Consider the following 21,333-nt stretch of genomic DNA (forward strand, 5'->3'; position numbering starts at 1 on the left):
TCTACAAATGTCATGTGAATGCTACCTCTTCTCCCAGTGAAAATCATCCTGTGCCCTTTGGGGGATACTATTCCTCCTTCATAAATTTTCAATTGATTTCTTGTTGTATCCAAAACTGCACAAGACACACCATCCATCAGGTTACCCCTAACCAGAGTGCTAATCTAATGTTAAATGTCACCAGTGAAAGTAATGAAAAAAAAAACGATTGATGTATGGAATCCAGTAAGTCATTGGTCATGGGCGTAGCCTTGACCAAAAGGGGGGATTGTGGAAGTATAACATTGTATAAGTATAACATTGTATAAGGGGACATGCTGGATACATTGTATATGAGAGGGGATGCCAAAACATGTTACAAAGTATCTGAGGGAGCACACCTAGGGACAGTTAGCTTTTGAATGGAGAAGCAATTAAGATAGAGCCAGCACGTCTAAGAAGCAGGCATCAGAATGGAAGGTGTGAAGGGCAATTAGTTCAGTTAACTGGAAGCTGTTAAAGGAGATTGTTAAGGGTGGCAGGTAATTGAAGATACGTGACTGGTCTCAGGGATCTCGAAGGGTGGTGACTAAAATCTTTTTCTTCTTTTGTCTGTAACTTCTCTGTAACTTGTTCTCCAGCAAGCTGTATAAATTAAGAGACAAGCCCCACTCGGGGGGCTCACTTCTAAATGTATTAGCAGAGCAGCTTTGCTAATAAAACAGAGTGGTCTGATAAATTGTGAGTCTGAGTCAAACTTTGACAGTGGTTAAGCACTGAAATAAATTACCTAAGGAAGATATGGAATCTCCACCGCTGGAGGTTTTTAAGAACAGGTTAGAAAAACACCTCTCAGGGATGGTCTAGATAATTCTTAGTTCTGCCTCTGTCCAAATTAGTGTAAAATGCTACTAAAATCAGAATGCTAAAGATTTTCATCCTCTTTGTATTGTTGGAAATTTTATTTATTTATTTATTTTGCATATGCAATCTGATTGAGCCAAGCCACAGTGTTCTTATTGACGATGTTCAAGGCACGAAGACCTCCAGGAAGTTGAGTCATTTGGCAGTCCTCAACAATATATATCATGGTTTGTGGATGCCCATATTGACATAATGGACTGTCTCTAAAATGCCACCGAAATTCCGCTGCAGCACAAATTCCATGTCTGGTACAAAACCAATTCAGAAGGCTCCATTGCCTTTGTGGTAAATCAAACCCAGGTTGACGGTGAGTGGGGTCTGAGTCAAGATAATTATTTGTTGGAAATAACTACATAAGGTGCAGGGCACCAGGGAAGTGTGGCTCATCTGCTAAGGTAAGCATTACACCCGGTAGCAAGCACAAAATGGGAAAGAATCAGAAAATGAAAGTGATTAGAAACTTGTCTATACAACTTCTCTCTGTACAAAAGAGCAGCTGACTAGTCTATTTTCATAATCCAAGACAAACAATATGCAATCAGTAAACAGGTAGGGTCAATGGTGAAAGACAAATGAAACATCTGACATCTCAGCTGTAATAATCTGAGGCATTGATTGAGTTGATAATCTCTATAGTCTCTGTTGCTCTCTGGTTCTGCATTGTCAGGGCTTCCTCAGCCAGCGGTTGATCTCAGGACCAACTTCATATTAGCTGAGAGCAAGGGTGTATATTCTCAAAGTGTCAAGGCCAGAGGTGGTTTCCGGTGTCCATCTGATTGGGATGAGCTGGGCGGAAGAGTCTGAATTTTTCTGGAAACTGGTGAATGGTTCCAGTCATTGAAGTTATTGTCTTCTAGCAGCACATTTTAGAACCTTCACCAGCTACTCAGAGCCCTCCTTTCATAAAGCCCATTTTACATATGGGAATAGCACCTAATCTTACCCCAGGGAACCACAGTTGAGGGGAATATTTACAAATAAATAAACCAGCACAAAGGAGTGCAGGAAGGCCAAGAATTGTAAGCAAATGGAAAACGGAAGAGTGATTGGAAGAATCATCAATGACTCGAGTTCTCAGGGGCTTCAGAGTCCGGTGCCACTGGGTCAGGATGGTGTTTCTGGCTCCTACCCATTTTCCTGGTCCAGCCAGGCGATACTGGCAAGGGGTGCACGGGCCAAAGAAAACTTCCAGGGCCAGCTTGGGATCCTTCAGGAATAGCAGCAGTATGTTGGGTTTTACACCAACACATGATGCAATTTCATCCATGTAGCCAATGTAACTCGATATGATTTTGCTCTCCTTGATGGAAAGACCCCTTCATTAGGAAATAAAATAAAGAGGTTATTGTCTTTCTGGGTATATAAAAAATGCGTGACTGAAACTCCTTCCCATTTCCCTGATTCATACAAAGCTCCGTGCAGAGCAAATGGTCAGACATGCAAACCATTAAAGACATGGCTATAGAATAACACTATACATCAATATACATCAATTTTATGGCCTTCATCTTGGTTCAGTTTTGGCCACCCTATCTGAAAAAGGAAGTAGCAGAAATAAAAAAGATCCAGAGAAGGGCTATGAAAGTTAAGAGGGTTCCCCTCTGAGGAGAGTTAAAAACATAAGGGACCATATCCTCCCACCTCTGTCTGCCTGCTTTGCTCTGCTCAGGTAATTTGTCACCAGTTCATTAAGAGCTAGACTGAGATCATCTGCTCATCTCACAAGAGTTCACCGTCAGCCATTAGTTAGGTGATTTTTTATCTCGATCACTAACTTGATCTTAATTTGAACCAGAGCCCAGGTAATGAAATCTACAAAAGTTATTTCATGAGTAGGTGTGAGTCACTGGGATTTGGAACACATCCTCACTCTTTCTGCATTAGGTCTTGTTGTCACGATATAAAAAAAGAGGTGTGTTAGCTCACTGGAGTTAGTGAAGAGCTTGTCTTCATTGCGAAGTTCACTTGAGTTATTACTCAAGTGTTGCTCCTCACTTGAGTCCCATTCACGCAGAAAGTGCTGCGATGCTTTTAACTTGAGTTGGTTAGTCCCTATAGGCTAAAACTCACCTTGGCACAATTTGCCATCTGCTAACACAACTACTCTGTGGTGTGGATGCAGGCTAGCTCCCCTCGAATGCCAACAGTCCAGTGCCTTCCCACAATTCCCCCGTGTGTTCAGACAGGACAGACAAGTTCTCCCACAATTCACAGAGCAACTCAGTTTACTGCAGCACAAAGAATCATGGGATATGTTCCCAGAAGTCATTGTGCCATGTATGGATGTAGACTCTGCCAGTCTAGTGCTGCAGCGCAGGGAGCAGCACAGTGTGGAGACTGAGGCTGCCTTCCTACTGGCTTGCGCTGGAGGGCTGAGCCAGAAGTTTCATGAACATGCCGGACTGGCCTCTATGTGACTTCAGAGATGGAGCAACCCTGCGGGGCGGGTGGGGAGGGAGGGGAAGGGATGTATTCTCTTTGGTTGCATGGAGGGGAAGCCATTTTCTGACTCTCCTGGTCAGAAGCCTGAAGCTGACTCAGAGGCCCCGCACTTCTCCAGGAAGCCTGAACCTCCAGAAGCTGTGGCAACTCTAAGAGCTGGAAGACAACAATGCCCACAGGCCCCTTCTGCACTGGAGGCCAGGAATCAGCCATGGCTTGATTCGCTTGGGACACCAACCAGCCAACTGTGAAATTGCCCACAGTGATGCCAGCCTGCCCCTTGATCTCCAGCCACACTGCGCAAATTGGGCCCAAGGAGACTTTGGGAATGGCCATTGTTGTAACACAGGCCAGGGATCCATTTTAGTGCCATCCCCAAGTGTGTCTCCTGATCTCCTCTCCTTCCTTAATTCCCCCTTTTCCTGTTCCAGGAAATGAACAGTTGTAATTCTTATCTGGGCATAGTTACTACACTAGTTAACTTATTCCTAGAGGTCCTAGCAGCGTGGCCACCTGTACCACCAGCCAATAGGTGGAGACACCGTTCATCAGGAACCAGATCCCATTGGTCCCAAAGGGGTGTGTGTCAAAGAGTACCGAAGGAGGGAGGAACCAAGCCCTCCACTGCCTTTGGAGATCAGGGGTGCCCCGGAAGGGGGGTTACAATTGCTGAGCACAGAGCCAATGTGAGACAGCAGCTGGTGGGTTATTTCTGTGTGGCTGCTCTCGCGTAAGCCAGGCTAACTTGAAAAAGAGTAACTCCAATGCAGATAACTCTGCCGTGAAGACACACTCTAATTCAAGGGGAAATGCTAGTGAGGACAAGGCAGGTTTTAGTTTTCACATGTGGCAGCAGATCGAATTAAAGTCTAGATTTTAAGTATAGCTCGACCTGCCAACTCATGTGAAAACTACAGACTTCCTTATAAGAACATAAAGGCCATACTGGGTCAGACCAATGGTCAGTCCAGCCCAGTATCTTGTCTTCTGACAAGGGCCATTGCCAGGTGCTTCAGAGGGAATGAACAGAACAGGCAATCATCGAGTGATCATCCCCTGTTGGCCACTCTCAGCTTCTGGCAGTCAGAGGTTAGGAACACCCCGAGCATGACTAATAGCCACTAATGGACCTACCATCCAGGAACTTATCTAATTCTTTTTTGCATCCCCTGTTATAGTTCTGGCCTTCACAACATCCCCTGGCAACAAGTTCCACAGGTTGACTGTGCATTGTGTGAAGAAATACTTCCTTTTGTTTGTTTTAAACCTATTAATTTCATTGGGTGACCATGGTTCTTGTGTTCTGAGAAGGAGTAAATAACACTTCCTTATCACTTTCTCCACACCAGTCATCATTTTATAGACCTGTATCATATTCCCCCTTAGTCATTTCTTTTCCAAGTTGAAAAGTCCCAGTCTTATTAATCTCTCCTCAGATGGAAACTGATAATTTTTGTTGCCCTTCTTTGTACCTTTTCCAATTCTAATATTGTTTTTATCTTCACTAGGATTTTGTCTTGAGTTAGCTCTTGCTTGAGTTAAGAACACACCTTTTTTTTGTAGTGAAGACAAGGCCTCAGTCCTTGTGAAAGGGAGACAATTGTTGAGATGATGGGTTTTGAAGGTCATAGATCAAAGTCTATAATGCCCAAGCAAATGGATCTTTAAAGATCATTCTCAGCGTCCTGGACAGTTCCATATTTTATGGTTCTCTCTAAGCCATGGGTGGCGCATGACTCCTGGATTTGGGGAGGCTGGGCCTGAGTGCCGGAAGCACTGGGTGGGCCACTGGTGCCTGGACCGTGGCTCCACCTCCTGCTCCGCCCCGAGGCTCACCCCACTTGGCATCCTCCCCCCAGGTCTCACCAACACTCCACCCCCACTGTGCCCCAGGCTCTGCTCCTGCTCGGCCCCCCTCCTCCAAGCCCTCCCCCGCCACTCACGTCTTTCTGCCCCCTCCTTCAAAGGCCCCCCCCGCCGCTCGCGCCACTGTCCGCCTCCTCCCCCGAGCCTCTCTGTCTCTCAGGGGGTGAAGAGGCATGAACGGTGGGTGGGGGGGACCATGAGGATAGGGGAGAAGAGGCACGAGAAGCGGGAGGGTGGGAAGTGGTGGAGCGGGGATGGGAAGAGGAGCAGTGTGGGCAGGGCCATGGGGTAAGAGTGGGATGCGGGAGCAGGGCCTCAGGTGGAGTGTGGGCAGGGCCATGGCCCGGGTGCCCTTTTGGTGGTGGCACTTCTGTTCCTCACATGTTCTTGTTAATCGTTCTGGATTTGTGCTGGAAATGGCCCACCTAGATTATCATACACATTGTAAGGAGAGTGATCACTTTAGATAAGCTGTTACCAGCAGGAGAGTGGGATGGGGGGAGAGAAAACCTTTTGAAGTGATAAACACCCATTTTTTCATGATCTGTGTGTATAAAAACATCCTCACTGCATTTTCCACTGTTATGCATCTGATGAAGTGAGCTGAAGCTCATGAAAGCTTATGCTCAAATAAATTGGTTAGTCTCTAAGGTGCCACAAGTACTCCTTTTCTTTTTGTGAATACAGACTAACACGGCTGCTACTCTGAAACTCCAAAGGCAGTAGACTAGTGGCATGCCTTCAGAGGGAGGCACGCCACATCCTGTTTGGGGAGGCTTAGGTTCCCCTGGCCTATTATACCCACTGCCCATGGTTTAAGCCCATGAGAAGATTTTTGTTGTCATGTCTTCCCTGCCACTTTCTCCCTGAGCTGGATTCCAGGTACAGAGAGGGAAACAGTGAGAATTGCAACATAGCCAGGAAAGCACGAGGACGAGAGTGGGCCTCCTGGAGCTCCAGCGTGGTCATGAAAGGAAATTCTTTTGCAACTTAAATGGGGTCAGCAGATAGGATCCCCCCCAGAACTGTGGTGTGGTTACTAGAGGGACACTTTGTATGCAGTGTTGTAATTGCCAGAGGATACCCCTCCAATCCTGGCGGGCATCGTTTTAACAGGCACTAGTGTAGGATGCTGCACATGCTGTTCTACCAGCAGCCTCATCAGACTGGGCTGCAATGAGAACTCTTTCAGTTTTACAATCAGTGGTTGACTCTCACTCCTGTTTTTCCTGAACTAGAAAGAAGGGGAATCCAGGCACAGGAACCAGCTGCCATTTCTTCCTAGCCACAAGATGGTGCCACTGCTCTAGAGGAAAACATTAACTTCAGGTTTCAGAGTGGTCGTCGCTGTGTTAGTCTGTATCAGGGTTAGAGCCGGATCAAATAAATCCCAAACTGTTCAAAGCTCTCCTGTTTTGTTCTGTTGCAACTCAAGCCTTGGTCCAGGTCTGTCAAGAAGTTTGTGATCCCTTTGAGCTCACTCAGATCTGGTTCCCAATAGAAATGGATCTATTTTGAGTGCTACTGTGTCAAACTGGTACCATTTCTGGGTGATTTTGAATCTGTGTGAAACTCAGTTTCATTCAGTTTCAAAAACTTGGAGGAGGGCATGAATGAAACAAAAGAAATGTTTCAAATGAACTCCTGCGAGTCCAACCCCACTCTATTCAGGAGCATTGGTTAATGGCATTCTAGGGTCCTGTTAGCCACAGAAATGCATGTCTCCCTGCAATCAGAGGCATCAGTGCAGGATGTGTGGACACACCCGAGCTAGCTGGTACCAGTAGCAGTCCAGCTGTGGCAGCGTGGGCTTCAGTGTGGCCTGTACAAGCCCACCTGGCACCCTGGCTACCTACTTGGGAGGCTAAGCTGTGCTGCTGCAGCAGATTACAGCTAACACGGTATGTCTACATGTCCTGTAGTCACACCTCTGACTGCAGTGGAGACATAGCCTCTGTCAGAAGAGTTTCCCCTGACTCTCTTCGTCACCTGTTTGGTTCCACAAAAGGAGAATTAAAAGCCAAAACCCAAACAGATAGGGAAAAAATTGCACTAAAAAAGTTTTTCTATTAATCTAGCTAGTCGGTGGAAGGAGGGTCCAGTGGTCAGAGTGTTTGTCTAGAACTGGGGTTGGCAACCTTTGAGAAGTGGTGTGCTGAGTCTTCATTTATTCACTTTAATTTAAGGTTTCGCGTGCCAGTAATACATTTTAACATTTTTTAGAAGGTCTCTCTCTATAAGTCTATATATTATATAACTAAACTATTGTCATATGTAAAGTAAACAAGGTTTTCAAAATGTTTAAGAAGCTTCATTTAAAATTAAATTAAAATGCTGATCTTACACTGCCGGCCTGCTCAGCCCGCTGCCAGCCTGGTGTTCCATTCACCTAGGCCGGCAGCGGCCTGAGCGGGGCCTGCGGCTGGGACCCCGGCTGGCCAGGGGCCGGCAGCCAGAACCCCATACCAGCAGCGGGCTGAGTGGGGCCAGTGGCTGGGACCCCAAACTGGAGGTGGGCTGAGTGGCTCAGCCCGTTGCCATTCAGCCCGCTGCCGGTCTGGGATACCGTCCCTGCCCACATACAGTGGGTACCTACCTTCTCCCTGGTTCTAGCCCCCTCTCTTCCTCTCTCTCTCTGCACTGAGCTGAGGGTGGGAGTGCACTGAGCATAGGGCTGGGGGTGGAGGAGTAGACTGGGGGTTGGGGTGTAGGGCCTGGCCAAGAGCTAGAATGAGGGAGGGGGCTCAGGGTTGGGGCAGGAGGTTGGGATGTGGAGCGCTTACTTCGGCAGCTCCCATTTGGTGCTCAGGGTGGGGGTGGGAATGTGGGGGTGTGTGTGCAGGAGCTCCCGTTTGGTGCTCAGGATGGGGGTGGGAATGTGGGGGGTGCAAGAATCAGGGCATGGGGTGTGGGGGGTGCTGGAGCCAGGGCTGGGGTCCTGCGGGGGTGAAGGGGTCAGGGCAGAGGGCTGGTAATGTGTGTGTGGGGGGTGCAGGGGTCGTGGGGGTGCTCCCATCCCCCTGCCCAGAGCGGCTCACGGCAGGGGGCTGGAGTGGATATGCCCTGATTCCACCCCCCTTCCCCAAGGCCCCGTGTCCCTACCTCTTCTCTGCCTCCTCCCCAGAGCCGCAAGTGCGCTGCGGCTCCGCTTCGCCCCCTCCCTCGCAAGGGCCATCAGCTGATCAGCGGCAGGGAGGGAGAGGAGGAGGGGCAGGAACCCAGCACGCTGGGGGAAGGGAGAGCTTGCCTGCCCTGCAGCAGCAGCAGCTGCGGACCAAGCTTCTTCAGCCTGCGGGGGTGGCAGAGAAGAGTGGGCCGGGGCAGGCAGGATTTTTAATGGCAGGCTGCTGCCTGCCGGGGTCCTGGCCCCGGCCCCGCTCAGCCCGCTGCCGGCCTGGGTTCGGCAGCAGACTGAGTGGGGCCGGCGGCTGGGACCCGGCAGGCAGCAGTGTGCTATTAAAAATTGGCTCGCATGCCGTCTTTGGCACGCATGCCATAGGTTGCCAACCCCGGGTCTAGAACTTGAGAGACCTGAGTCTCTGCTCCTCCACACACTTTCCATGTGACTTTGGGCAAGTCACTTGGTCTCGAGGGCCCAGATCCTCAAAGGTATTTAGGCTCCTCACTTCCTGAAAGCTCTAGCTGAGGTGCCTCAATTTCCCCATCTGTAAAATTGGGATAACAGCATTGCCTTGCCTCACAGCATTGTTGTGATGATAAATACAGCAAAATACTGCAAGGCACTCAGAGGCTCTGGTGACAGGGATAGATAGAGGGGCTACCTCCCCCTGTTCAGCAGTGATGTTACTGCCTGGAGCATCATGCCTTGAATATGGAATAGAATAAGTAGCATTTTGTACTGTTTGATTAGATGCTGCTGCTTCTTGGCAACTTCAGCCATCAGCCTGCTGGCAGTAGGAAGCTGGTTCAATCCTGGGAACATAAGAGAAACCAGAGAACATACTAGCACTTTTCACAGATGATCCCGAAGTCCTCAAACCAGTCAGTCCACTCTGAGCTCCTTCACTGATTACATCAGAAGCTGGACATATTTAGCAAGAGCTGAGCTAAGTATTAGGAGCCAGATCCTCAGCTGGTGCAAATCAACACCGCTCCACTGAAACAAGCAGAGCTAGGTGAGTTTACACAGCTGAGGCTCAAAGTCATGTGTCACAGAGAAGCTAGTGTGTTGATTCTTTGTGGAATTATGCTCTGTCTAGGGTCACATTTTACTAATGGCACCACAGCTAGTGGGAGGGGCTAGCTGGGACTGTACACAGGTGGCCAGCTCACACTGCCATGGTTACGCTGCTATTTTAAGCGCACCTCTAGATCAAAGCTAGCGTGTGTACATCTGTGCGAGGTAGGAAGTACAGCTGCAGTACAGACAAACCCTCAGTCTGCCTACCTTTAAAGACCCTTGTGGCCCAACGAGCCTGGAGTTCCGTTCCTGCCATGATGGAGCCACTTAGCTGTATAAGGCCAAGGACAACCAGAGTCGGCTTTTCCAGAGCGGGTGGGAAGATGTATTTGTAAAGGGCATACTTGCTTCTGCAGATGTTGCGAACAGACTCTTCAAGGAAGGGAAAAGAGAAAGTGTATCCGGTCGCAAAGACCACCACGTCGATGTTCTCCTCTATGGTCTCATCTTCAAAGACAGCTGAGCTTTCTGTAAACTCCTTCACATTTGGTTTTACCACAACAGCACCGCAGAGGATGCAGCTTGGCAGCTCGTCATTCACAATTAAGCTTAGGTTTGGACTGCCACATAGAAGGAAGGGAGAGAGAGAGATTGAGTGCAGTGTTTGCTCTGACATGGGGTGTGAAAAGAACCAAAGCAGAGCTGGAATTCTGGCTACACTACAATGAATTGTGAGGTGTGGAAGAGCTAATGGGGTAAGACCAGACATGGAGCAGGTAGGTGCTCAGGGGTGAGGTGTGTAGATGGGGAAATGTGGAAGGAACTTGCCCTGTTCTGTGGATAAGCAGAAGCAGGCAGAATCCAGATCTGTTTCTCCAGTACCAGCTGGGACTACCATTTGTCAGCTAGATTCTCTTTTGCACCAAGGTGTACTTCATGTAGAAGAGGACGGGGAACGGTTGGTGAGCTGGTATAGCTTCCTGATCCTCAAGGCGCTGTGGCATAAGTTAGAGCTGCCTAATTTTGCTCTAACTTATGACAGCTGGCTCTGATCCCTAGGCACCACACTGCAACTGGGCCAGGAGGAACAGAGCTGTGCTCCATCCAACCCTCATCCCACCTGGGTTGTGGGTGGGGTGGTCAGTGGAGAAGCTGGCTGTGCTGGCTTCATGCCCACTGAGAGTCAGCTGACCAGGTGTAGACAGATTCCATCTTCTTCATGCTGCTCAGGCTGTGCAAAGGAGAATCTAGGCTTACAATGGTGTTTTTCATGTCAATAGTAATGTTTCTTTGAGTGGAAAGCTGAGCCAGCAACTCATGTTATGTAGACCAGTGCTACTCAAAGCGGTGGCCCGCGGACCGGTGCCAGTCTGTGAGCCATCGGCTGCCGGTCTGCGCGCACATTGGGAAAAAAAATGGCCAGTCCCCCACATCCGATAGCTTGAGAAGCACTGCTGTAGACAACCAAAACAGCACTCAGAACTTAGTGATCCTAAATTCCTGTCACTGAGCTAGGCTGAATTTGAACTACTGACCTAGATGCCAAAGGGTCTTTGTCAGCCTCCTGAGTAGGGTTGGGCAAATCACTCATTTTTCAGTTTGGAGGTTGAACAGAAAAATTGGAAAAAAAAATACTTTCAGGTTGAACTGAAACCATTTTTTTCCCCTCAACAAAACAACCCTCATCCCAAAACAGCTCCCAAAACACAGTTTCGGATTGAACAAAACATTTTGTTCAACCTGAAACAATTGTTTTCATTTTGTTTTTAGTTTTGGGGGGGGGGGGGTGTTAAATGTTTTTTAATGTTCTTTTAAAATTAAATGGACATAAATTCCAAAAGAAAACCACTTTCTAAAAAGCGGAAACATTTCAATTTGAATATGCTAAAATAAAAACATTTTGATTTTTCCAAAAATTTAGTTTTTTCATTTTTTGGCCAAAACTATTTGTCAGATTCGACCCGCATTAATGAATAGTTTCAGTTGACCAAATCTGCATTTTTGCAGTGAAAAAACTTTGCATAAAAATATTCACCTCACTCTACTCCCGAGCTATCCAGTCTCCTGCCTTCTGTACGGTAATGTTCTAAGTCCTTAAATTATAGATCCAAATGGGAGTCTGTTACACTGTTATCCAGAAGAGGCAGCTGTCAATCTGATAGATTCACACCAAAGTATTACATGGAAACAAATGTGAAAAATTGCCACCATTGGCAGATAGGTGTTAATCCCTAAACTAGAAGTGCCTATGAGCACGGCAATGTAGGGCTTTGCTAGTCTGTAACTATTCCCCAAATGAAACAGGAGATTTACACTGAAAACAAAGAAAGCACCTTTTCTGAGGAATCAAACCATAATTTGCATGATCAAACCACGTATTGAACTTCTTCATCCTCAGCAGTCTCATGAGGGCTAATGGGAGGAAGTTTTCGAGACAGTTGTGAAAGCGAGTGGTGAGCATCATGTCAAGAGGAAAGCCATGGTCTGAAATACGACTAATCACCCACGTGCCACTTCTGGTGCTGAGAAACACCTGGAAAATAATTGAGGCTTGAGAAATGTATTGCCCGGGAATCTGGTTTCCTTTTTTTGGTTCTCACTGTCAAATCATGTCTTGCATGTTTGCTAGGAGGTCTTCAGCATGGAAGGGTAGAGAGCTAACCAGAATATCCCAAGATAAGGAGGTTGGGGTAAGGAACCAGGCTCCAGATTAACAAGTCAGTTCAGTGTCTCTCTCTGACTTCTAGTGGCTGCAAAACCACCAGTTTATCTGCTGAACTGACTTGCAGAACGGTCCAGGAAATTGAAGTATATCTTTTCATAGCCCTTGATCTGAACCTCCGTGCAATTCGCAATGCCTAATCTCGGCATGTCCTCGGCTACTAATTTGTTCACGCCATTCTAATATCATCTTGCATCCTTCCTGAGGCACTTTCCAAGGGCAGCAATTAGGGTTTTTGAAGAGCTCAAGATACTAGCTATGTTTCCTGACTTGGGGGATGGGTGGGAGAATAGTCACAGGCCCTGCTCATGAGTGCAGGACTATCAGTGAAACCTTTGCAACATTCTGCTTTCCATTTCTTTCAAAGAAGGCTCCTTCGCAGCCTACACAAAGGATTCTGGGGCACATCTAGGACTGAAGGTGCCAGGTTGCACGTGGCTGATCTGGAAACAGCAAAGCTACTTTGGAGATGGAACTGGGTAGGTGTGAGATGGGACAAAAAAGGATGGTGGAATTAAAGGAAGAAAACTGTCAGGGAGGGAGGGGATGGTTGGTGGTCACAGGAAGAGGTGCTTTCTGTCCAGGAACCTTTGATCTACTTAGAATTCTTTGCCAATTGCATACATTCTGGTTCCAAAAGGGTAGCATGTGTATTTGGGGCAACCCACTCTACAAGTAGTAACAGTAGATATTGTAGTTATAGTGTCGAGAGAGAAACCACGATCAGCACGGCTGGTGCTGCCCAGGATTTGATCTGCCTTTGCTTGTGGCCCATTGGACTTTTGTTACAGCCACCCCAAAGTGACAGTGTGTGTGCATGAGGAACTCAGACTCCAAATCTCTACACCATCCCAGAGCTGTACCTGAGCAGCCACCCGACTGATCTCCGCGGCGATATCTCCTCCAGAATTCCCAACACCGAGCACAAGGACTCTCTTCCCTTGGAAACTGGCAGAGTCTTTGTATTCCCAGCTGTGGAGATACTGGCCTCTAAAGCGATTTTCTATACCTGTGAAGAAAGCAGGGAGCATCTCCTGCCATTAGATAAATGTGCTTGTTACACTGAGACAATTCTGCCTGGACAGTATTGCTTTTGACCCTTAATTCCTGTTGAATGACGCTAGTCTTCCCACTTCGTGTCCAACCATTTTTCCTTAAGTGTCAGATTCAAGTGCACTTGAGATCAATGGGAGTCTTTCCATTGATTTCACTGGGTGATGTGTGGAGCCCTGAGTACTCTGAAAGGATCCAATACCCTATCCTTCTGGGCCCCCTGGTTTTTATTCCTATGCCAAGACAATGCCACCTTTTTAAATCTGGAGTTGCTAATACGTTGACATCAATGTTTCATTTGCATCATGCTCCTCTCATGTGGAGTAGGTTCAACTCAGGCTTGGGGGTTTGCAGAGATCATGGAGTATATACAAGTAATAACAATGAATTGTTTTAGCTTATATATTAGTATCAGAGGGGTAGCCGTGTTAGTCTTTATCCACAAAAACAACAAGGGGTCCGGTGGCACCTTAAAGACTAACAGATTTATTTAGGCATAAACTTTTGTGGGTAAAAAACCACACTTACATCAAAGAAGTGGGGTTTTTTAATCCACGAAAGTTTATGCCTAAATAAGTCTGTTAGTCTTTTAGGTGCCACCGGACTCCTCATTGTTTTTCTTATATATCAGTGCTTTCCATCATCATCCTTCAGAATCTTTGCAAATTCTGTGCTAGGTCCTCAGCTGATATATATCAGCAAAGCTCCATTGACTTCAATAGCTACATCAATTTACACCAGCTATGGATCTGGCCCTTTAGATTTTCATCTTGTCATGGGAGAAGGTGCGGCCAATTGCATGTTCCTTTAAGGGGCTATGAAATCTTCCCCCCTGTGGATTCTAATCACTGCAGGTGGGGCTTCCCAAAGTGAGGCATGGCAGAAAACTCACAGAAAATGGGTCAGACTGATTTTCTCCTTAGTTGCAAAGCTATACATTTTCTCCCTGTAGATCTGGGAAGCTGTGTATTAGCTCTACTCTGCGATGTCATCCTGGTGATCCCTCAGGCAGTCAGTTTCAGTTTGTGCTTCACCTGCGTCACATTAAACCACGCTCATAGCTGGGGCTAATTAATAACCTCATTGGCAGCCTCATTAGCGAGGCAAGGGCTGAAAGGACATTAGGAATAAAATATCCTCTTACTACAGAGACCATCTCTTCTGGGCAGATCAGAAGGACACAGGCAGGGCACTGCAGGGAAGCACACAGGGAGTCATATTCCAGTCCATAAATGAATTCACCTTATTCACTAATGCTGGTATTCATCCCGCCACAGACTGCTTCGCCAGGGCTGAATTTCACCCCACAAGCCATGTAGCTTTCTGTAATATGTTCAGCTGTAAATGCAGGACTTACCAGGGAAAGAATCCAGTGGTAAATGGGGCTCTGCATAGTGGCCACTGCAAACCATAACAGCGTCAAAAATGGCAGACTCAACCGTCCCATCAGTCTCGGTGACAACATCCCACTGGCCAGTGGTGGAGAAATCTGGGCGTTTCCTTACACTGTGAACTGTGGTCTTACAGGAAACCACATGAAAATCAAAACACCATTATGGATTGTTCTTTATGGTAAATGGGTTCCATGTGTGAATGGTTAGACCCAGATCCCCAAAGATATTTGGGTTCCTAAATCCCACTGGGAGTTATGAACTCCACTGGGAGTTAGGCATCTACAGACCTTTGAGGATCTGGGCCTCAGTGCTCGGGTAAGCCTGGAAGTACAGACATTTCTTTCTTCTGTAAGTATGCAGGACCCCTGCTCCAGCCCCTTTGCACCAGGGCAGTAATGCTAAGGAGCTGAAAAGGGTAGCTGAGGGGTGTGACCTGTCACCAGACACCATAGATTAGGGCAGCCTTGAGCCTCCTTTCACTAGCACTGGGCGTCAGACTTCCAGCCTAGCTACCTCCAGGATTGGGGGAGCACAAAGGTGACATTAAATGTTAAAAGAAAAGGAGAAAAACTTGTACAGATACAAACAGACATCATCTTCCTTTCCAAATGCAAACAGATGGACATCGTACCAAAAGGACTGAAGGTAAAAAATCCATTACAATCTACATACCATACAGACTATGCTGACAGCTTGTGCCACACGCTCTCAAAGAAACTGCGGAATCACCTGATCAACATCCTCTATGCTCAAATAAATTGGTTAGTCTCTAAGGTGCCACAAGGACTCCTTTTCTTTTTGCGAATACAGACTAACACGGCTGTTACTCTGAAACCTGTCATTAAATGTTAAGCCGTCTTTGTCCCCACACCTCTTTGGGTCCTGCACCAAACGTAGCTTGGGCAGACCTGAAGGCCTGGCATGTCAACTGCAGCGTTGCACACACACAAACCTTTGACTTCCTTCTTACCTTGAAACGTATGTATCTGAGAAGGCTGAAGTGCTCGGTGTACATTCTGAAATACTCCAGGAGCCTGGAGTGGTGCATGTAGTTGGGGAAATCCTCTGGGAAGGGGAAATCGCTGAAACACATCATCTCCTTGGAGGTGTTGGTTATCACCGATCTGTAGACGCTGATCCTCCCAGCTTCCTGTGTCAAATGCAAAATACGCAACATGTTGTCAAAAAGTGACTGATTGAGAGGGAGTTGCTTGACTTGGGTCATCAAAGCAGGGTTCAACAGCCCACTGGTACACAGAACAGACACATGGGTTCCACACCACCACCTCAGGACTTGTCTACACTGGGAAGTTATTCCAGAATAAGGTAGGGGGTGAATTCATAGGTGCCGACTCCGTGGGTGCTCTGGGGCTGGAGCACCCACAGGGAAAAATTGATGGGTGCTCTGCACCCACCGGCAGCCAAGCTCCCTGCCCTGCCCCCCCCACCCCAGCTCACCTCCGCTCCGCCTCCTCCCCTGAGCGCGCCACATCGCCGCTTCTCCTCCCAGCGCTTGCCGCCACAAAACAGCTGTTTCATGGTGTAAAAGCTCCGGGAGGGAGGGAGGGAGGGAGGAGGAGCGGGAATGCAGCACACTCAGGGGAGGAGGCGGGGAAGAGGTGGGGCTGGGGTGGGGATTTGGGGAAGGAGTCCAGTGGGGGCAGGGAGGGGGAAGGGTTGGGGCAGGGACTTTGGGGAAGGGGTTGGAATGGGGGCGGGGCAGGGGTGGAGTTGGGCGGGGGCAGGCAGGGGGTCAAGCACCCACTAGCGCCAGGAGAAGTTGGCGCCTATGGGTGAATTTAAAGAGCTATAGCTGTTCTGGAATAACTATGTGGACACACTTATTTTGGAAGAAGAGTGCCTTTTCTGGTTTAGCTTAATCCACTTTCAAAGTGGATTCAGATAACACAGAAAAAAAAAACTCCAACAACAAAAACAAACCAGACATGCTTATTCCAGAGTAAGTGTGTCCATATGGGGACCTATTCCAGAATGTTTTGGGGTTTTTTTTGCAGTAGCTACTCTGGTCAATTTCCTCATGTAGACAAGCCCTCAATCTCCTCATATCCCTGTCTTTATAATGGTGTTATTGAGGGACTGGATACAGCTGATTTCCAGACTCTGGTGCATTGCTCCAGTGTAAGTACTGACTTTACTGGGGAAGAGTAGATACATGTATGCCAGAGACTATGGCTCTTGTCATTCCATCTCCTTATCCCTGTGAAGTCAGAAAGGGAAGCCCAATGAGTCAGGTCTGAAAATTTGCCTAGGTCCATGGGTACAGTCTCTTCCTTGGCTGCAAATGTAAACTATGGTAATATTCAAAACAACACATAGCCTGGTCCAAAATAAACACCTTGTTAAGAAGTCACTGGATAAGGAAATCCCACTCACTGTGAACCTCCAGAGGCCCCCGATGTCATGACTTTGCTCAAAGCAGGTGGGCTCCAGCCCCTCATCCAGACAGCACTTGATGGAGGCCAGTCCACTGGACCCAGCTCCAATGATTGCCACCCTCTGGACCATGCTGTGCTGTACCAGGAGAGAGTCAAGTTGGTGTCAACATCAATGTCACAGTGCCTCACATTGTGAGAGCTTAAGCTGGAGTACAGCAGGGAAATAAATGATTAAGTAGCTGGAATTTCTGCAGCTCAGTAAAGGACAAAGGTTAATACATAGGTTCAAATTTGTATTGCTGTGCTGCTGCAACAACAGGGATTTTTCAGGGCAGGGAGTAGGGCCGGCCTTAAGGAAAATGGCGCCCTGGGTGAACTTGTATTTTGGTGTTCCTGGCCCCCATGGGCAAGGTGCTCCGTCCCATTGCCCCTGGCTCCTGTGGGCTCCCCACCCCCCACCCCTGTAGGCTCCCGACCCCTGTAGGCTCCCCACCCCCCAGGCCCCTGCTGCCTCCTTCAATGCTTAATTTGTATTGGAAGAGGTGCCGTGACTCAGCCCCAGCAAGCCCCTGCACAAATTAAGAACTGGCCGGGTGGCTGGAGAGTGGTGGCGGCTGGCTGGGCGCCTAGCTCTGAAGGCAGTGCCATTGTCAGCAGCAGTGGAGAAATAAGGGTGGCATGGTATATGGTGTACTGCCACCCCTACTTTGTGCTGCACTGTTCCTTCTGCGCCCCTAACTCCTTTGCTCCCCTGAGCCCCTAACCCCTGCTGCGCCCATGTGGGGAAACTGACCTGGATACATAGAATGGCTGGCATTGCTGCTCGCTCCCACCTCAAATGCTGCTCCTCTGTGCCCCCCTAAGGGGCTGTGAGCAAGAAGCAATGTCAGGGCTCTCTGAATCCAGATTACTTTCCCCACCTGGGCTGCATAAGGGGAGGGCAGCAGCTCCTGATGCTCGCTTCACAGCACAGCCCAGGTGGGGAAAATGACCTGGGAAAAATGCATGGAGTGCTTGATGTTTCTCTTCACTCTCCCCCCCTTCAGACACCTAGGGAGGAGTTGGGAGAGCAGTATCTGTGCATCACCACTCGTCCTCCCTCCCCATTGCGCGGGGAGGAAGCAGGGAGAAATCCGGGCACTCCCCCACCCCATGTGTTGCCTCTGTGAGTTTGTGGCGCTCCCCTGCCAGCCAGCAGTCTGTGCTTCTATACTGCTGCACGGAACCCCCCTGACCACAGCGCCCTGTGCTCAGGTGGCCCACCCCTAAGGCTGGCCCTAGAGCAGGGAGAATGTCCTTAGGACTAAAGGCAATGCCCATCTGTGACTAACAACTGTGGTTAACTTAACACCCCTGCTTTTCAGCAGCACCAGGCACTGGTGTCTTTTAAACCCTGACCAAAATGTTCAAGTCTGGCTTGCCTGAAGTCAGCCTCTTGAATCCGTAAGTGGGCCCGGCAGCAAACTAAGATTTATGGATGACAAGTATCGGGGATAGCCGTGTTAGTCCGTATCCACAAAAACAACAAGGAGTCCGGTGGCACCTTAAAGACTAACAGATTTATTTGAGCATAAGCTTTCATTGGTAAAAACCCCACTTCTTCAAATGCATGGAGTGAAAATTACAGATGCAGATACAAATATACTGACACATGAAGAGAAGGGAGTTACCTCACAAGTGGAGAACCAGTGTTGACAGGGCCAGTTTGATCAGAGTGGATGTAGTCCACTCCCAATAAGATTTATGGATGAAATCCTGGTCCCACTGCAGTCAAAAGCAAAACTCCCATTGATTTCAATGGGGCCAGGATTTTGCCCCATATGGCCAATTGCTAAAATTATGTTTGAGGACTCATGCGAAAGGCAAAGGGGTGGAAGCTCTTTTGTGGAGGAAAACCTTCCCAGGCACTTTCAGACCCAGCCACTAACTCAGGGGATGAAGTCATCATTGGGGTGAGACATGGACATTAAGATCCAGTGACAGTTTGGAACTGCTCTGCAATAATTTATGAATGCTGTAGGTTGACCTGGTTATTGGCATGGTCACTGTAGGAAGATAGTGGGTTAGTCTAATAGGGGCCTGTCAGAAAAGACAAGCAGAAAGAGCAAGAATGGCTCAGGATAAGCCACCCCTCAGTAAACAATTAAGGGCTGTTAGAATCAATGCCCAAACTATTAGCTTTGAAGATTCGGCCTCCTGGCAACCTATAGAACTGGTTGGGACCATGAAAGGAAAGGGGTCATGAGTACAGAAGACCAAAGAAACTCTCTCTCCAGGCTGGAGCAGTAGTTGTTTGAGAGAATCTGACTGAGAGCCAGTCACCCGCTGAGGGGTACCTGAGGAAGTGAAGCCTGCCTAGTGTAACCGGGGTAATTGTCTCACTATTGTGGGGAACTTTCCCGGTTTCTGCACTACCCCAGTGAAATGGGCTAGTGAAAGGATCTGAGTCCTCGCTCCCACTCCTTTCACCCAGAGGCCTGCCTGACCTCAAGGGCTCCCCGTTCACTCTCCTGTGTGGCAGAGTCCACATAACCCCAACAAGGCTGGGCCCAGAATTCCTGTGGGGCTTGACCCCCAATTGTGTCATGGTCACTCAGGATAGGGGCTACTGTGTCCCCATGCCAGGGTGCTCTCTCCTCACTGGCTGCTTCCCTGACACACTCAGCACTGCTCTAAGTTTAAACCAAATACAATTAAAGAGCAACGGGAAGAATGGAAACAGTTAAAGGAAGCAGGCCCCTCATGGGCACGGGGAACACCATGAATAGCAGTGTCTGGGACATAAGGAAAGTTCAGTCCGTTCCTCACACCTCCCAGGACTCCCTACCAGGCCCTGGCGGTGCTGTGGTGATACCACAGATCAGAGACTGCTCTGGTGGTGGATACATGCTCTCAGGCTCTAGTGAGATCCTTCCCAGCATCGGCCCTTCCATCCAGGGGCATGTCCCCACTCCGACTCCAGCCTCAAGGCTTCTTGGGCACTCCAGCCTCTTCTGGGCCCTCACTGCCCAGGGTCCCCCATCGCCCTCCTCAGCTGCTCGCCTCTCTCCGCTCCAGTGTTACTTGTGACCTGTCCGGTGGCCGCTCTCTGGCTCTGTGGCTCCCACTGCAGCTCAGCCCTGGCTCACCCTCGGCGTGGCTGGTCTGTGCTGCCCCAGCTCCTGGCTCCGGGCTGCTCTAGCTCCCTCTCTAGCTTACTTCTGCCTCCAGCTCAGCTCTGGCCCCCCCAGCTCAGTACTGCTGCTGCTGTCTCCAGCCAAGCTCCAGCTGCTGCTATCTCCTTGGCTCTGCTCTGGCAGCCCCAGCTCACACGGAGGGGGACCAGGCTCTTGACTCACTCTTTGGCGTGCTCACCCTGTCAAGCTGGCTGATTTGGAGAACAAGCTTCTCCCCAGTGGCCCTGGGGACTATCAGTCTCAGGATCCTGAGTCCTCTTTGGCCCTTCCCCTTTCTCCTGGTGTGGGAGAGGGTCAGCCAAAGTCTCACTAACCCACTAAGTTCCAGTAGGGGGCCAGCAACCCCAACATTAGGTTACCATCCACCACATAGGTAGGAGGGACTGCCAAGATGGACGTGTGTAGGCTGTTTTCAATCCTTTTTCTCTCAGGTCTTTGTTCCTGCTGCAAAACAGACGATGCTTTGGGTGAAGCCAATGCTCTGACTGTACGAACACTGGTCACAGATTCCCAAAGGGAAGGACCCCAGGTGCTGAACCTAGTTGGTCCTGTTGCGTAAACATGGTTGTCACACAGGGTGCTGTAGCCTAGCGCCCAATCTCAAGAGTGGGTAAAGTGGCTGAATCCACCCCAGGAGTGGTGAAGGCAGGAAGCCTGGTGCCTGAGGGGATGCACTCGGAGAGACCAGAAAAGTGAAAGAGCGGCAGCCAGTCCTGTAATTGGGATATCATCTAGCTCTCAAACTATCACCCGTGTGGAGTAGGCGGTAATCTCCTGGAATGCATTTGCCTGCCTTGACTATAGGAGGTTGTTAGCTAACCAGGACTCCTGTATTAGGCAATAGGATAATGGATTCCGACTGGAATAGCAGGGTGTATTTTACACTTAAAACAAGACACACTTGCACAGCAGGAAGCCGGCAAGGACAGACTGTCAGCTGTGACCAGCGTGGGGCACAGGAGGATCGTTGCTTATAGGAGAATGAAAAGGTTCCTGTAACGACCCCTGGAAGTAGGCCATCATGGGGCGGCCTTGGGTCCAGGCAACCCCAAGCAGTGTTGAGTGTTTAAGTTTGTTTTCTGTTTGTCCCCTTACTTGTAACCAGTGGTGAGCTGGAGCCGGTTCGCACCGGTTCGCGTGAACCTGTTAAATTTTGAAGCAGTTTTAGAACCAGTTGTTAACCCGCTTCCCTGCAGGGGACGCTGAGGCTTTGATAGGCTCTGGCTGGGAAGTGATGTAA

At 48.8% G+C, this 21,333-nt stretch overlaps 1 protein-coding gene across 1 annotated transcript; it reads right to left on the bottom strand.

Moving 5' to 3' along the window:
• Positions 1-1,789: 1,789 nt before the first annotated feature.
• LOC144268719 (dimethylaniline monooxygenase [N-oxide-forming] 4-like) lies at positions 1,790-20,528 on the bottom strand. The gene is made up of 9 exons (XM_077823884.1): positions 20,491-20,528; positions 16,916-17,048; positions 15,492-15,671; positions 14,485-14,647; positions 12,938-13,083; positions 11,686-11,885; positions 9,620-9,972; positions 9,072-9,144; positions 1,790-2,219 (listed from the first exon to the last, which is right to left on the bottom strand). The coding sequence occupies exons 2-9, from the start codon at positions 17,045-17,047 to the stop codon at positions 1,790-1,792; spliced, it is 1,677 nt and encodes a 558-aa protein (XP_077680010.1). The 5' UTR covers position 17,048; positions 20,491-20,528.
• Between the last annotated feature and the right edge of the window lie 805 nt (positions 20,529-21,333).

The sequence above is a fragment of the Eretmochelys imbricata genome, chromosome 8, assembly GCF_965152235.1.
Source record: "Eretmochelys imbricata isolate rEreImb1 chromosome 8, rEreImb1.hap1, whole genome shotgun sequence".
Lineage (NCBI taxonomy): Eukaryota > Metazoa > Chordata > Testudines > Cheloniidae > Eretmochelys > Eretmochelys imbricata.

Bases quoted from the DNA above. Each gene is read 5' to 3' on its own strand.
- LOC144268719 (XM_077823884.1), bottom strand. From the start codon at position 17,047: ATGGTCCAGAGGGTGGCAATCATTGGAGCTGGGTCCAGTGGACTGGCC. The intron at 13,084-14,484 runs GTAAGTCCTGCA...CTTTCTTCACAG, and splicing joins ACCACTGGATTCTTTCCCTG to GTATAGAAAATCGCTTTAGA. The intron at 9,973-11,685 runs GTGCTTTCTTTG...TCTATGTGGCAG, and splicing joins GGTTTGATTCCTCAGAAAAG to TCCAAACCTAAGCTTAATTG.